The 16090-nt window shown below is 42.6% G+C and overlaps 1 protein-coding gene across 1 annotated transcript in view; it reads right to left on the reverse strand.

The window, feature by feature from the left end:
* Positions 1 to 1223: 1223 nt before the first annotated feature.
* Positions 1224 to 16090, reverse strand: part of LOC138982152 (polypeptide N-acetylgalactosaminyltransferase 11-like) — a 15749-nt gene continuing 882 nt past the window's right edge. The window contains exons 2-12 of the mRNA XM_070355373.1: positions 15632 to 15713; positions 15079 to 15245; positions 13786 to 13913; positions 12467 to 12714; positions 11967 to 12084; positions 11483 to 11635; positions 10561 to 10692; positions 10020 to 10106; positions 9514 to 9618; positions 6346 to 6498; positions 1224 to 4482 (exon numbers count right to left, since the gene is read on the reverse strand). Coding sequence (XP_070211474.1) covers positions 4342 to 4482; positions 6346 to 6498; positions 9514 to 9618; positions 10020 to 10106; positions 10561 to 10692; positions 11483 to 11635; positions 11967 to 12084; positions 12467 to 12714; positions 13786 to 13913; positions 15079 to 15245; positions 15632 to 15713 — 1514 coding nt within the window. The 3' untranslated portion in view covers positions 1224 to 4341. The remainder of the gene's footprint in view (positions 4483 to 6345; positions 6499 to 9513; positions 9619 to 10019; positions 10107 to 10560; positions 10693 to 11482; positions 11636 to 11966; positions 12085 to 12466; positions 12715 to 13785; positions 13914 to 15078; positions 15246 to 15631; positions 15714 to 16090) is intronic.

Consider the following 16090-nt stretch of genomic DNA (forward strand, 5'->3'; position numbering starts at 1 on the left):
AAAATAGAAATAGGCGGTATTAACATGATAAATATGCATGATATGCAGACATCCTTTTTGTTATGCTGGGCAGCCAGGTTACAACAAACAGATTTTGCAAATTGGCAATTGATTCCAAGACATTATTTTGAGGTTCTTGGAAGCCAGCTGTGTTGCTTTAAATCAACTGCCAAACCGAAACAGTTTATTGGTCTGACCAGAGTTAAATCAAAATTTTGGCAACAAGTTTTAAAAATATGGATTGAGAACAGATATTTATTTCCTGTTCAAAAAGAAAGTATTTTTGATCAATGTTTGTGGAATAATGCAGATATTATTTTTAGAAAGAATGTGTTGTGTTTTGATAAATGGATTGAAGCCGGTGTGAATTGTGTACGTGATGTATGGATAGACGAAAATATTGTGTCATTTGAACATATTTGTGCCATTGTCGGATATAGTGCCACAAGGCTGTTTGAGTACAACGCTTTGCACACGGCCCTCTGCGCGCGAGCACTGCGAGACAACACAGTTAAAGAAGACGCGGGTGACGAGCCTCCTGCGACCTGTTTTCAGGGCGTGCTAAATAACCCTTCCCCGAAGAAATTTCGTGCGATATTAACGCAATCCAAAGCCAGTGAACCCTGCTCTGTAAAATTTTGGTCCCACAAATATAACATTTCCATTGACGAAAAGTATTGGGTCCTGGCAAGTGCATGTACAAGCGAAGAAAGATTAAAGTTACTCCAATGGAAAATTTTACATAATATTTATCCAACAAATATTTTATTGCATAAAATGAAGTTAAAAGAAAATAGTTTATGTAGTCTTTGTAATGAAATGGATTATATTGAACACTTCTTTTGGAAATGTAGCAAAATGAAATTGTTTTGGGAAAGTGTTAGAAGATGTATATTTGTTAATACGGGAGAAAATATTATATTAACAGAAAAAGATGTATTGTTTGGTTATTCTCCAGAAGTGCAAACCCCCACAAACAAAATTATTAATCATATTTTGCTCATTTCAAAAATGTGTATCAGTAAGTACAGATATGGTAGGCCTATTGATATAAATGTGATGTTAGGATATGAATTAGCGTTGAGATATTTCAGCATTGTGTAAATATTGAAGGATGAATGTTGATACGTTATTGACGGATGCTTGAATTTTTTGATTAAAAGCCCCACAATGATGTGCTTGGCAAATTTTAAAAAAAAAAAAAAAAAAAAAAAAAAAAAAAAAACAGACATTAAGAAAATAAAAGTGTTTCCAAAACCAAAAAAGTGTCTTTCCCCTGTAGATAAATATGGAGAAAGACTACAATTAAATATCGCTTATGTAAATACATACATGTATATCATATATCATTGAAAAAAATTCAGTCCTCAGGTTAAAAAAACAATATTACAGAAATTCCCATCAACATCCATTTCCTATCACATGTTATACCACGGAGATAATACCCATAGAAAAAATGATGTATCAAAAAAGTAAAAATCTGACGGTACTGGCACAGTAAAGCATTTGTTGTACATAGTAGTGGTATTTGTTGCAAAACTAAAATACAAAATACACACAAAATTCTGTTCCATGGTTCATAAGTCCTTTGTGCAGTATCGCCTGTTGAAACCACCTTTGGCCAGCAAAGACATGTTTCTCAAACAACTTTTGATGTGATGAACATGAAGTCCACGTATTGAACTAAGGCTGCAGTTGACACTAACGGGTTGGCTATTTCCAGCACCTGAAATGCGCCGCTCTACGCTATTTTCCATTGCTAACAATGGCTGATCATCAATTCAAAGCTTCTCTTTTGCACTCATGTAATGCATCAACAGGAAATCTGAAAGAGGTAGACTGCTAATGTTCCAAAATGTTCTTTTGATTAATGATTTTCATTATGTATGCCTATAGAAAATTCTATTCTATGCCTCCCCCCATCCCCCAAACTTGTTCAATAATATTATTTTCTAATTAGGAGTTAACACACAAAATTATGTAACAGTCTAAACTAGCTTCCTCTCAGCCATTATGTATCAGAGTCTTTTAGCATCACACATTAGGGACTGTCGCTGTGGGGTGCATTGCCAGCTACGGTCAAATCTCTCTCCATCAGCTGATAACTCCCTGCAGCCAAACAGTCACTTCAGGCCAGCAAGCCTCTCCTGCAATGGAGGTGATGGACCCCCCCAAGCTATCTGTTTTGTCTTGTCCTCTATGTGAACTCTTGTCCTCTATGTGAACTCTTGTCCTCTATGTAAACTCTTGTCCTCAATGTGAACTCTTGTCCTCTATGTGAACTCTTGTCCTCTATGTAAACTCTTGTTCTCTATGTAAACTCTTGTCCTCTATATGAACTCTTGTTCTCTATGTGAACTCTTGTACTCTATGTGAACTCGTGTCCTCTATGTGAACTCTTGTCCTCTATGTGAACTCTTGTCCTCTATGTAAACTCTTGTCCTCTATGTGAACTCTTGTCCTCTATGTGAACTCTTGTCCTCTATGTGAACTCTTGTCCTCTATGTAAACTCTTGTCCTCTATGTGAACTCTTGTCCTCTATGTGAACTCTTGTCCTATGTGTAAACTCTTGTCCTCTATGTGAACTCTTGTCCTCTATGTGAACCAAGTTTTGTCCTCTGTGTAAACTCTTGTCCTCTATGTGAACTCTTGTCCTCTATGTGAAATCTTGTCCTCTATGTAAACTCTTGTCCTCTATGTAAACTCTTGTCCTCTATGTGAACTCTTGTCCTCAATGTGAACTCTTGTCCTCTATGTAAACTCTTGTCCTCTATGTAAACTCTTGTCCTCCATGTGAACTCTTGTCCTCTATGTGAACTCTTGTCCTCTATGTGAACTCTTGTCCTCTCTGTCAACTCTTGTCCTCTATGTGAAATCTTGTCCTCTATGTGAAATCTTGTCCTCTATGTAAACTCTTGTCTTCTATGTAAACTCTTGTCCTCTATGTGAACTCTTGTCCTCAATGTGAACTCTTGTCCTCTATGTAAACTCCTGTCCTCTATGTAAACTCTTGTCCTCTATGTGAACTCTTGTCCTCTATGTGAACTCTTGTCCTCAATTTGAACTCTTGTCCTCTATGTGAACTGACCAAGGTAACCAAGTGCAAAAAGCGCAACAAGCACCATTGGAGTCAAAGTCCAGTCAAACAGGATTGAGAATTTAAGAGCTAAATTAATAGCCTTATACAAACATTGCTATGGGTAATATGTGAAAACAGCAGCCAGACCCCATCACAAACAGTAACCTCCCCATCTCACTGGTGTGCTGTCTTCCAATTACGTACCAAAATCGTTGAGCTACTATAAATAGTTCACGCTTTGACAGGGAGACAACTCCATCGATGCAGAGCAACTGCCTAGCTGTGACAAGGGGGACTACTGCGTCACCCTGTCACACTTAGACCTCAGGGTCAACACTGTTGTATCCTCCAGCTGTATTGCTCTCACCTTCAAACAAAATACATAATAGGGATAAGGCCGTCCCTCCGCTTACACACACACCAAAAGTCAACAACATGGGTGCTCTCTTCGCAGAGTGGGAATGTTTTGATGAATTAATTTCTTACCGGACACTGGTGTCTTCTTCTTCTTCTTCTTCTTCAGCGTTCCAGAAATTCTGGTGACGTGTGAGCTCGTTTGCCCATTTGGGTTCCCCACACTATACTCTGAGAGCATAGTCAGCTTCACTCCGCTTTTGTTGGGTAGGCATGCTGGGTATTTTCGTGTTTCCATAACCCACCGAACTCTGACATGGATTACAGGATCTTTTCCGTGCGCACTTGGTCTTGTGCTTGCGTGTACACACGAAGGGGGTTAAGTCACTAGCAGGTCTGCACATAAGTTGACCTCGGAGATCGGAAAAATCTCCACTTTTAACCCACCAGGCGGCAGCGACCGGGATTTGAACTCACGACCTCCCGTTTAGGAGGCCGACGTCTTACCACTGCGCCACTTCGCCACTTCGCCCGTGGTCATTGCCCGCCAAGGACAGTTCTGTACTTGTGAAATTAATTCTTTACAAAATTCTCACCCTGCACAGCAAGCAGACAGGGTTTTGATTTTTAGTAAATGTTCAAGTGGTGGATGCATTTCTTACCTCATGTAAAAGCCTGAACAGATCTGGGATAGTCAGCACAACTGCGCATTTTCAGGGGAGATCAACGTGAGTATAAGTACAGAACTGTCCTTGGCGGGCAATGACCGACACTGCATGGCCAGGCTTTTACATGAGATAAGGCCATTCCTCCGCTTGGTCACATACCAAAAATAAGCAACACGGGTGCTCTCTTCGCAGAGTGGGAATGTTACGAACGATTTTTTTCTCTCTGTGTTTTCATGCCCCTACGTTAGGTGAGAGAAGGTAAAGTCCTGGGAGGGCAATGAGCGGCACAGTGTCATGACAAGGCCGTCACTGCCAGCAGGTTTCTGTGTCAGTGTCAGGCAGCGCCCACTGGCAGGGTGAAAGGCCTGGCTCCCCGCTCCCTGCACAGGGTTAAGCACGGGCAAGTCAGGTCATTGTAAACATGAAAGCTGAACACGAATAACCTACACTGCATTACAGGGGAACCTCCCCTGATTTCAAGACGCCACCCCCACCCCCACAAAAAATCCCCTGATTTCAAGATGCAACCCCCCCGCCCCTTTAAAATCTCCTGATTTCAAGACGCCCCCCCCCCCCCTTTAAAATCCCCTGAAGTCAAGACAACCCCCCCCCCCCCACCCCCCTCCCCTTTAAAATTCCCTGATTTCAAGACGTCCCCATTTTCTTTCATATATAGCATCTGTTAACTTACCTACATTTTAAAACTCCCTCCTTTTTAAGACCTGATTTTCTCAGATATTTTGAGAAGGGAAGCAAGAGCACATGTTTACCTGAAATCACACTATATCACAAGTACAAAAGAAAACAAAGAGAAGAAAGAGCACATGTTTACCAGATCAACCCAGACCCGTGTAATATCACAATATTCAGTCCCCCCTCTGCTTATTTCTCTCTGTAAAGTGTAGGGCTAATTATTTTTCGGTAACTTACCCAACAACCAAAATCACTTACCCACCAACGGGTCTGAATCCTCGATAGCTCACAGGTTGATGAGTTAGACTTTGAGGGAACTACTTTAGCGATTGAAAAGTTCCGAACGCTCCAATGTACGAAATATACATCTCTAGACCAAACAATACAAACATACTGCATTTAAACTGGCAACTACAGGCTTGAACACATTAATCTCCATATAAAATCTATGAGTTTGGTTGTTTTCTAAATCCAAATCTAACGATCAGTGCAGAGAAACTCGCTTTAGATCTCTTATGAGTGCATGCAAACTCCCAAGGCAAGTAACTCTCGTACGACAAGAGTAGTTCCCCTTCCAAATTTTTTTAACTGAGTTGCTTGGACAAGAGATTGCAATTTGACGGTTAGTTTTCGACAATATTTCATTTTATAAACAGATCACACGCAACCAAATGCACACATCGCATCAATTTAAAGAACATACAGCGGTTTCATACACTATTTTGCCCCAGAAAACGGAACTTCATACAATTTTTAACGTTGGAACACGGGTGCAAAAGTTCGTCTGCTTGTCCCATTCGAAGAAAGAACATTTCCTAAGCGATACCAAAACATGACCAGAACACACACTATCTGCCTTTACCGGCACAGCAGAATAACAACATAACTGTGTACTTGATTTTAGTCCAAAACAGGGAAACTGACAAGAAGTGTTAACAGAATTGATTGATTTTCCCTGAACTATACAACCGCGCAGTATTCAATCGCCTGCCCAGGTAGACTGGTTGAGTGAATAGGATTCGATCAAACTTTCGCACAGAAACTCCTATTTTCTTTGAAAAACTGAAGAAAGGAGGAATAAAAAGGTTACATGCCTCGTCTCAGTGATTATTAAAAATAATGGTCTCAGTTCGCGGTCATGAAAAAGCTCGCTGAAGCTCGCATTTTTCATGATCCGCCAACTTCGACCATTATTTTTGATAATCACTGAGACTCGGCATGTAACCTCTACATATATGACATGTACAAACTAAAGCAAAGAGAAGTAAGAACACATGGGGCCTGGTAGCTCAGTTGGTAGAGCACTGGACTTGTGACCCTAGAGTCACGGGTTCGAATCCATGTTCCGACCCCGTGTCACCACTGTGGCACGTAAATGACCTCGGTCATTCTGCCATAACTGCAGGTGGCTGATTACATCTAAACATGCACACACCTGGGTAGCACGACTCTGTTGCTGCTAGCTTTCCACTGGGAAGAATCGACCCGAATTTCTCAACGATGGGACAATAAAGTTATGAAAATGAAAATGAAAAAATTAAAATGTTTACCTGATCAAGCCAGACCCAGACCTGCGAGCCCCCAGAGCCGTGACACTTGCCCAGCGTGGGGAGGAAGACTGGCCCACCCTGAGTCACCTCCACGCACAGTCTGCTACCTGCCAGCTGGACCTGTCGCCCGTTGTTCACGTGCACCTCCCACATCTGTCAGTGAAGCAACAAGACAGTTCATTGAACACTCCTCAGTTCAGGCAAAGGTCTGTGTCACCATCCTGTTAAGGCACATGCAGTCCTTCCCTTGTAAACATTGTGGCTCACCATTTGAGATGTGACCAGGCCTTCAAAAGGGATAAGACCATCCCTCCACTTGGACACATACCAAAATTCAACAGCCTGGATGCCTTGTGCAAAGTGGGAATTTATTTATGAATTCATTTATTAAAAGCCACTACAGTGGACCTACCCCCCCCCCTCCCCCCTCCCCCCCCCAGTCTGAGAAAATCAGGTCTTAAAAGTGAGTGAGTCTTTAAATGGATCGAGGTAAAATTTACAGAGGCCATGAACAAAACATCTGAGGAAGCAGGAAGTCTGAAAGGAGGAAGGAAGTCTTAAAATGAGGGGTCCTAAAAGGGGGTTCCACTGTAGTACAAATGTACATCATGCAATACACCACCAAAATTGCAAGTGTTGTATGTATGCTTGCACACACGTGTGTGTGTGTGTGTGTGTGTGTGTGTGTGTGTGCCTCTCTATCTGTGTATGTAAATGAAACATCACAGGATTTCACACTTGTAGCAAGGGAAGCAATACACCTTAATTCTCATCTCACAAGACCAGAGCCCAAGGGTTAGTTCCCTTATATACTCATAGGAAAAAGTTAGGGACCACTTACGCAAACAAACACAGCTTCCAAACCACCAAACAAAATTTAATCAAATTTGTAACATATTTAATTCATTATCTCTGCGATCCTTTTCCAAAATATGGTGACATTTCATTCACGCATTACGTGTCAACAAGCTCTGAAACAACATGGGGGTCGAAAACAAAATTTGCAAGTTCTGAACAGTTCAGTAATGGGTGTGTCCGCCGCGTTTTGCGATGCCTTCTGCAGTCCTGTTCCGCATCGAGTTTACCAGCTTCCTGCAGAAGGCCTGAGGAATGGCCTGCCATTCGATTTGCAGGAACTGAAGCAGTTGCTGCAGGTTCCTTGGGGGTGGGTGGTTGTTCCTCACTCGCCTGTCCAGCTCACCCCACAGGTGCTCGATGGGGTTGAAATCAGGGCTGCAGGCCGGCCAGTTCATCCTGGTGACACCAGCCTGCTGGATGAAGTTGTTGACCAGCCTCGCTCTGTGAGGTGTCGCGTTATCGTCCTGGAACACAGCCTGCACACCAATCTGGTGTAGAGCGGGTAGAACCAAAGGGGCGACAATCTCATCTCTGTAGCGCTGGCCCGTCAGGTTGCCAACAATGTGGTAGAGGGGGGTTCTGTGTCGAAAACTGAAGGCCCCCCACACCATGATGGAGTCCCCGCCGAAGGCCACGCTTTCCTGCACCAGACCGTTGTTGTATCACTCACCCTGACGCCTCCACACACGAGCCCGACCGTCATGATGGTGCAGATTAAAGCGGGACTCATCGCTGAACAGCACATCGGCCCATTGCTGGCGTGTCCACCTGGCATGGTTGTGACAGAACGCCAAACGAGCCTGGCGATGAGCTGCTGTCAGTCGTGGCCGTACAGCTGGACGACGTGATCGCAGGCCAACTTCGTGCAGGCGTTTGCGGATGGTTTTCGTGCTGACGTTGGTGTTTGTTGCCACCCTCAGCTGGCCCTTGATGATGTTTGCAGTGGTGCCTCGCTGCTGCAGAGCTTGTCTTCTGATGAAGCGATCTTCACGGTTGGTGGCCTGGAACTTCTGATGCAGCCTGACCACGACAGAATGTGACACTCCAAGTCGTCTGCCCACTTCTCGCTTGCTTACGCCGTCTTGCAGCCATGCGATGGCCCGGGCTTTGTTGAAGGTGGTTAGCTTTCGTCTGGGAGGCATAGTGAGAAGATGGTGGCTAGCGGAAAATCGCGGGGCTATAAAGCCTAACTGGTGACAACATTTCACTCTCAACACATCCTCCCTGCACGTGCATAACGAATTTTTCATCTTTCCCGCCCAGGCTTGCCCACGCGCCAGGGTAAAAATGGTCCACTTTTTGCAGTTTGGCAGTTTCTGTCTCATGCCCGAGACAGGCCTCCGTGGATCCCGAGCAAGTTTCCTGCTAACACAGCATTGCTCACCCACTGGTGTGTACGGCCTGACAGCCATTTGGTTTTATAAACTTAGGAACAAGGAGTTTGGCACAGATGAAGTCAGCTGGTTTTTTCAAGGACGGTCCCTAACTTTTGCCGTTCAGTATATAAAGCCAAAGGAGAACATTCAGTGCTGTTTTCATACCCTCTTTTTCAAGCATGTAAAATGACAATGACTCATTGATACAGTGAAACCCCCCTTATAAGACCTCCCAACATCTGAGAAATTCAGGACTTCACTCATTGTCTCCCAGGTACGGACATCTAGTATCTATATACGGCTTGTGTGTGTCTGTCTGTCACTTCGCGATGCACGGCCAAAGTTCTCGATGGATCTGCTTCAAATTTGGTGGGCATATTCAGGTAGACCCCGGACACAATCTGGTCGATGAAAATGTTCAACACGTGCTCTAAGCGCGGCGCGGTGAACCGATTTTGGTTTTTCTGTTCATTCATTCCCAGTAACTCTTCCTTATCTTCTCCAGTGTTTTGCGCGTTTATCTCCTTTCCTTCGTGTGGCGTCAATCACGTCAACACGTGCTCTAAGCCGGCGAACCGCCACGCTGCATACTCCGTCTCGCGATCCACCCGGCGAAGCGGGTAATCATCTAGTATATATATATATCCGTACCCACTCATCTGGCTCTATCTGACCAGGTACGGATATATCCGCTCAGACTGTTAGCTTCAGCACAGCTAGTCTCGGCTAACAAAAAAAATTGGTCAACATAGTTGGGGTAGAAAGTGTTAAAAAGGAGGGAGTCTCAAAATGGGGGTACATTTACAGAGGTTATGAACAGAAAATCTAGAAAAGCAAGGATTTAAAAGGCGATAGGTCTTAAATTGGGAGATCTTCAAAGAGGAGTTCCACTGTACATATACAACTATATAACAAGTGGTGAACGCACACTTACCATGGATTTTGCCTTCGGTAGACAGGTGGTCAGCGTCAGTCTGCCGCCCTTGCCCGGCTTTTTGTCCTCTGGAGCCACACACAGCTTTGAGGGCAAATGTTTGATCTGAAGACAAAAATGATTTTGAGAGATTCTGGCCTGGGGGAAGTTGACAACTCTTTTAAAAGAATATGTAAGAATTTAACCATGGACACAAAGAAAGGTAGGTGTTCCAGACCACAGAGACATAGAAACAAGCACAGACACAGACACATACACACAAACACATATACACAAAGTAAAACACACACGCACACACACACACACACACACACATATGCACACACACACACACATATGCACACACACACACACACACACACACACACACATACACACAAACACACACATACACAAACACACTTCTTCTTCTTCGTCGTTCGCTGTACACAAACACACAAACCCACACACACACACAACCACAACCACATTGTGTAAAATACGTGCACACCAATGTAAGGACTGACCAAAGCCATGTGTGAAACATCAGGGGGGCGAGTCTCCACTGGATGTCTGTACACCTCCGTCACTTTGGGATCCTCACCTGGCACCCTCTACACAATCAAGGAAACAAAATAAAGCATAATGTACACATGTAAACCAAGGGTATAATCAACAACAACAACAAAAACAACTGTACAACAATAACAACATATGAAACTGATCTTCTGTCTGTCTATCTCTTTCTCTTTCTCTCGGTTCCATCTAGCCTTATATGGACTTTTTGATTTGGTACAATGTAGTGTTAAAACTAACAAACAAACATATGCATACACATTCATATGCACAGTCTCTGTATTGTGTCTTCTAAGCTGTTTGCTCAGGAATGACGAAAACAGTTTCTTCTGATACCAGCTTCCAGAGTGATCTCAGGAAATATAGAGAAAGAAAGAAATATCTTATGTACATTTTTTTGTAAAATCCTTATAACACTTACTAGTATTGACCATGGCAAAAACAAAATTTCAAGAAAACAATACAATGCTTTATCAAATGCAGCCATCTCACCATCTGAGGGTAGATATTGTCCAGGAACCATTTGAACGGCTTGCAGCCCAGCCTACGGCGTAACTCCAGTCGTTTAGAAATGTCCCCAATGTTCATTTGTTTGGCAACTGGACGCAAATCATAGAAGTGTTTCTGCCCACAAAGTAAAACCAAACAATAAAGGTTTTAACTTGATAAATAAATCGGAGAATAAACTTGAGTACCTTTTGTGCTTTTTTGTGCACTTCTTACTTTCAATATAACAGTAAACACATTGCAACAACAACCACAACCACAACCACACACACGTGCATATACACATACACACACACACATCACAGCAGTTTGCTATGGAAGGGCCCTATAACCAGGAAAAGAATGTATAATGCAGCTGTATATGAAACACTGTACAGTATCCCAATAAATCCTTAAAGTTAAAAAAAAAGGCTAGCATAAAGTACAAGTTCCAAATTTTGAACTGTGATTATAAAATGTTGAAACAGAGACAAATCAAATTGATTGCTCATGTGAAACACAGACACCGATACAATTGTTCTTTTTTTCAGAGTTCTTGGAAAGTAGAGGTCCCCATGTTTTGCTTGTCTACACTAACCTTGTAGTGATCCAACCAGACCTCTGCCACCCTGGCAGCATTAAGGGTAGCTGTGTCTACACTAACCTTGTACTGATCCAACCAGACCTCTGCCACCCTGGCAGCATTACGGGTAGCTGTGTCTACACTAACCTTGTACTGATCCAACCAGACCTCTGCCACCCTGGCAGCATTATGGGTAGCTGTGTCTACACTAACCTTGTACTGATCCAACCAGACCTCTGCCACCCTGGCAGCATTATGGGTAGCTGTGTCTACACTAACCTTGTACTGATCCAACCAGACCTCTGCCACCCTGGCAGCATTACGGGTAGCTGTGTCTACACTAACCTTGTACTGATCCAACCAGACCTCTGCCACCCTGGCAGCATTACGGGTAGCCGTGTCTTCACCAGTGGGGGAGGAATAAGGGCGGAAACTCCGAAAGACATGACCCACCCTGGAGCATGGGATGATTTCAAGCCTACCACCGCACTGCCAAATCTGCACGAAGAAAAAATCATCACAGCATGATATAATCAGTGAACAATCAGCAAATACAAGGCAATGGCGTTTAGTTTAACTCACAAAATATTTCCTCAGTGAGCTACTAAATTCAATGCCAGTTTACAACCCATCACTCACTGCAGTTTGTTTTTGTTTGTTGTTATAGTGGAACCCCCCCATTAAAGACCCCCATGTTTAAGACCTTCTCTTTTGAGATTTTCGATTCATAACCTCTGTAAATTTAACTCAATTTCAAGACTCACTCCTTTATAAGACCTGATTTTCTTTGATTTTTGGAGGTCTTAAAGTGAGGTTCAACTGTACTTACGCGAAAAGAGATCTCCATATTCTCCCCTCCCCAAATCTCCATGCCGTCATCGTACTCGCCCAGCTCAAAGAAGTAGGCCCGCTCCATGGCAAACAGTCCTCCTGGCATTGTGGGGGACCTGACATTACACAGTGCAGACAAATAAAACAAGTTTGATTTTGTAAAACACACACAAGCATCCAGGCACACTAAGACACACCTAAACATACTGAGACTGACACAGAGACACACACAGAGACACACACACACACACACCTACACAGACAGACATACACAAAAACACATATACACACACACACACTTCTGCTTGGTAAGAATTGCTGTTTCCTTTCAAACTGAATATCAATTCTAAATCACGAACAATTCTTTTTTTGCACAAAAGCTTTCAAATCTGTCCGCAATACAATGTTAATAAACACAAAAGTGAAAGCCATTTAACACCTTGCATAAAATTCCCCCCCCCCCCCCCCACCTCCTCATGCACCTATGTCCACACTCACTCTATAGGATCAGCAGACATCATCTTGTTGTGCAGTTTAAACCTCTCCGGCAGCGGGTCCCAGTTATGCAGCATGGACCAGGTAAAACCACCGCGCACCAGTGGTGCTGGTGTATACACGAAAGTCTCTGCGTCAATGGTGTCCACATAAGGCACCACCACGGCGGTCCGGTCAGTCTTGATGCGAGCCAGGAGAGGCTCCAGCCACTGGACATTGGTTTCGATGTGACTGTCCAGAAACACCAGCACCTGACACACACACACAGGAACAGTGCTAGGAACTTTCTCATTTTTATCATTGTCATTTTAATTCATTTTAAGTTAATTATGGAAAAGGGAGCTGACAGAGGCACAGAGAGAGGAAGAACCCTTGTGTGCGTGTGTGTGTTTGTGCGTTGTGTGTGTGCTTTTTTGGTGTGTGTGAGTGTGTATCTTCGCGTTGTATGTTTTTGAGAGCGAGAGGGTGTGCTGCGTCTGTTTCAGTGAGTGATTTCTCAGAAAGTCTGGATGTTTTTGGTGCAATTGTGAACTGTTAGGGAATTAGGTGTATCTTATGTTTTAAACCGCCTGACACTGCAAGGCAATTTTCCTTGTTTTCGCAAGAAAAGTAACATTGTTGAGTCTTGAGTCTTTCAGCAGTGTTGTTCTCAGGCGTTGGTTTTCGGTCAATGCATACATGTATTTGTTTTTGTTCTGACGCATTGTTGTGACTCCTGGCCGGTTGACCGTGGAAAAGGTTTAACATGCAGGAAATCTTCTGACAGAACAATGTTTTGCAGCCCGGACATTTAGACTGATACGTATTTACAACCAGGTAGAACTGACCAATTGTCTTCTGAGTCTGGGAAGAATACTGTTTCAGTAAGGCCATAGGGCATAAAAGCACTCACAATTTTAAGGTGGTCCTTCATTGAGCCCAAAGTCAACTTCCCAAGACTTTGCGAAGTCTTTTTACCGAAAACTCAGTACTAAAGCTCTGTGCGGCCAGCTTCGCGAAGTTTACTTCGCGCAGTCGACTTCGCAAAGTTAAGGACAGGCTTTAGGAAAGTACTGACAAAGTTTATTATATGCTCAAATACAAACTAAACAAAATCTGTCATGCAAGTACACTGAGCAACTTGTTGGTGCCACTGACTGGTGGCACAATTCGGATTTCAACTTTAGCAGTACACGTTGAGTTACCAAAACACATCATATTTCTAAAAGTTAGTGCTGAGTTTTACTGTCTATCACAGGTACAAAGCTTAACGAACAACAGTTAGAATAATAGAAAGCAATACGACCAAAGATGGACAAGAGAAGATGACTGGAGACTCTCACATCTCCAGTAGCGTGTCTGGCTCCTAGCATTCTTGCCCTGATAAGACCCAGGCGATCTTTGCTGCGGATCAGCTGCACCTTGGGAAGGTTTTCCAACACGTAGGTGTCCAGACGACCTTTCAGGTGATCTGCAAAATACTGCCTGTTTCAGTTTCTAAATGTACAAAAGCTGATAATAATTTAAATATCTACAATTACAATGTAAAAGTATTCACTATTTGAATTATCTTGCTAATTGTACATCAGCTGATTTAATGTATTTCCACAATCTATATTCTCAGGAAACAGAAAGAACTAACATGTTAGCTTCTAGCATATAAAAAGACTCCTGTGAATTTGATTTTACAAAAATAACACTCCTTCAGGTACACAGCCATCACGTTATTTCAGACATTGTGTAATCTGCTCAGATAATGTTCTCCACATGACCATAAGCAGAAGTACATTATAATTAGAAGTAGTCTGCGATCATTACATGCAGTCGACACGCGGTGATACAATCAACCATTGGGCAAATGTTACTAAAAATAGAATGGGTAATTCTGGGAAATGGTTCACTGGAAGTACTTGATAATCATGCAACCCTTTGTTAATTTGATTCTCAAAACACCACTCAAAACCTTTGGAATAAATCAAAATAAATAAAATACAAGTATTGTGAGTTCAGAAAACTTGAAAAAGTTGAAAAATGTCTTGAGCACCCTACTAATTGAGCCTACCCGGCACAATTCTCCGGGGTAAAAATATTAATTTTAACTTCGAATATTACATGCAAGTGCTCAAGGTGTGTGGACTCGCATGTTTCCAAGTTTCTCTGTTCGTATTTGTGTACTGTACGTTCTGTCGATATCACTGTTCGAGGTAAGTTAAGTTGATAACTGACTCTATGCTCCCGTTCACTTCGTATCAGTTTGGAAAGCAATCTCAAGAAGCATTAATTTCAAGTGTGACCGACAGTATGTTGTAGTCAGGTTCCGAAAATGCATGGACCAATCGCCGAATACCACTGACGTCATTGCATGAAAGGATTTCCCTACCCAGAACTCCAAACAGCTTTAGAGATTTTGAAGATTTAGTTCGGGACAACGACGCTCTATGGTCGGTTTATTATATACATGTAATGTAAAAGGAAGCAATCAGATAAAAAAAAAAAACGGGGTCGAAAGAGCCAATGAACAGGGATAGGCACTTGTAGATCCTGTAAAGGGCCTGGTTGAAATTAGGCATATATTTCCCTGTCATTGGGAATGAAAGTCAGTCATACAGTGGATTGAACAATGGTAGAATCGTTACCAAAGCTGCTACTGTCATCCACAAGCACAATCTCCTTGACCAGTCGTGGCGGTGTTTTGTCCAGAATGCTATGGACGCTGCGCAGCAGAGTGGACCAAGCCTCGTTGTAGAAACAGATCACAACACTGGTCAGTGGGAGATCTCTCGGGTAGGTCTGCTCCTTGCATCTGCCATACATAAAATACACAAGAAGTCACAAGCAAAGTTTAAAAAAACTGCACCATCAAATATGCACAATTAAAACAAAAATCCAGTCTTTCTTTCTCTTTATTTTTGAAAATATCCACTCTCTATCTGAAATAAAGGTCTGAAGAATTACAGCCTTCACTCAAAATTCTGATACATATTATATTAAATTATATATTATTAAATTTGCTGTTCAACCCAGACAATCTGGAGCCGTAGTGGAAAATCACAAAGTCTGGGTCGAGTGTTAATAGGGGAACGTAATTGTACACTCAGTCTACAGGGGACCATGAAAACTCTGATTGTCCTGTTCATGGTGTCTCAGTTGCAAACCTGTGTATTCTGTACTCTAGCTACCCTGACTTACACTTTATTTCTCTCATCAGGGATGTTGCGATGAAATCCAATCTTTTCACTCACAAATTCATTGAAGGCATGTTTCTTCATACCTGAAACACAGACAAAAACAATTGTTATTATCTTAAAATGTCAAGTCAAAGTGTGATTAACTGTATCATTGTGCATACTGAGGACACTGGTAGAATTAAAATAGGCACCTACCAAACCATCAACTTAACGATGATCAATAAGTAGCCTGGCTCTGACCTCTTGTTATGCACATGTTTTCAATGGTATCAACCTGCAACTGTGACATGAAATCAGCAGAGTTCCACTGGAGTGTCAAAACAACTAATTGTTCTCCCCAGTGGAAGGAACCTCACTTTTAACACCCTCCAATTAAAAACTGTCTCCCTTGTAAGACTGTTTTTTGGTCCAGATTTTTGGTTCATATAATTAACCTCTTTATATTTACCCATAGTTTTAG

The sequence above is a fragment of the Littorina saxatilis genome, linkage group LG12 (genome assembly GCF_037325665.1).
Source record: "Littorina saxatilis isolate snail1 linkage group LG12, US_GU_Lsax_2.0, whole genome shotgun sequence".
Lineage (NCBI taxonomy): Eukaryota > Metazoa > Mollusca > Gastropoda > Littorinimorpha > Littorinidae > Littorina > Littorina saxatilis.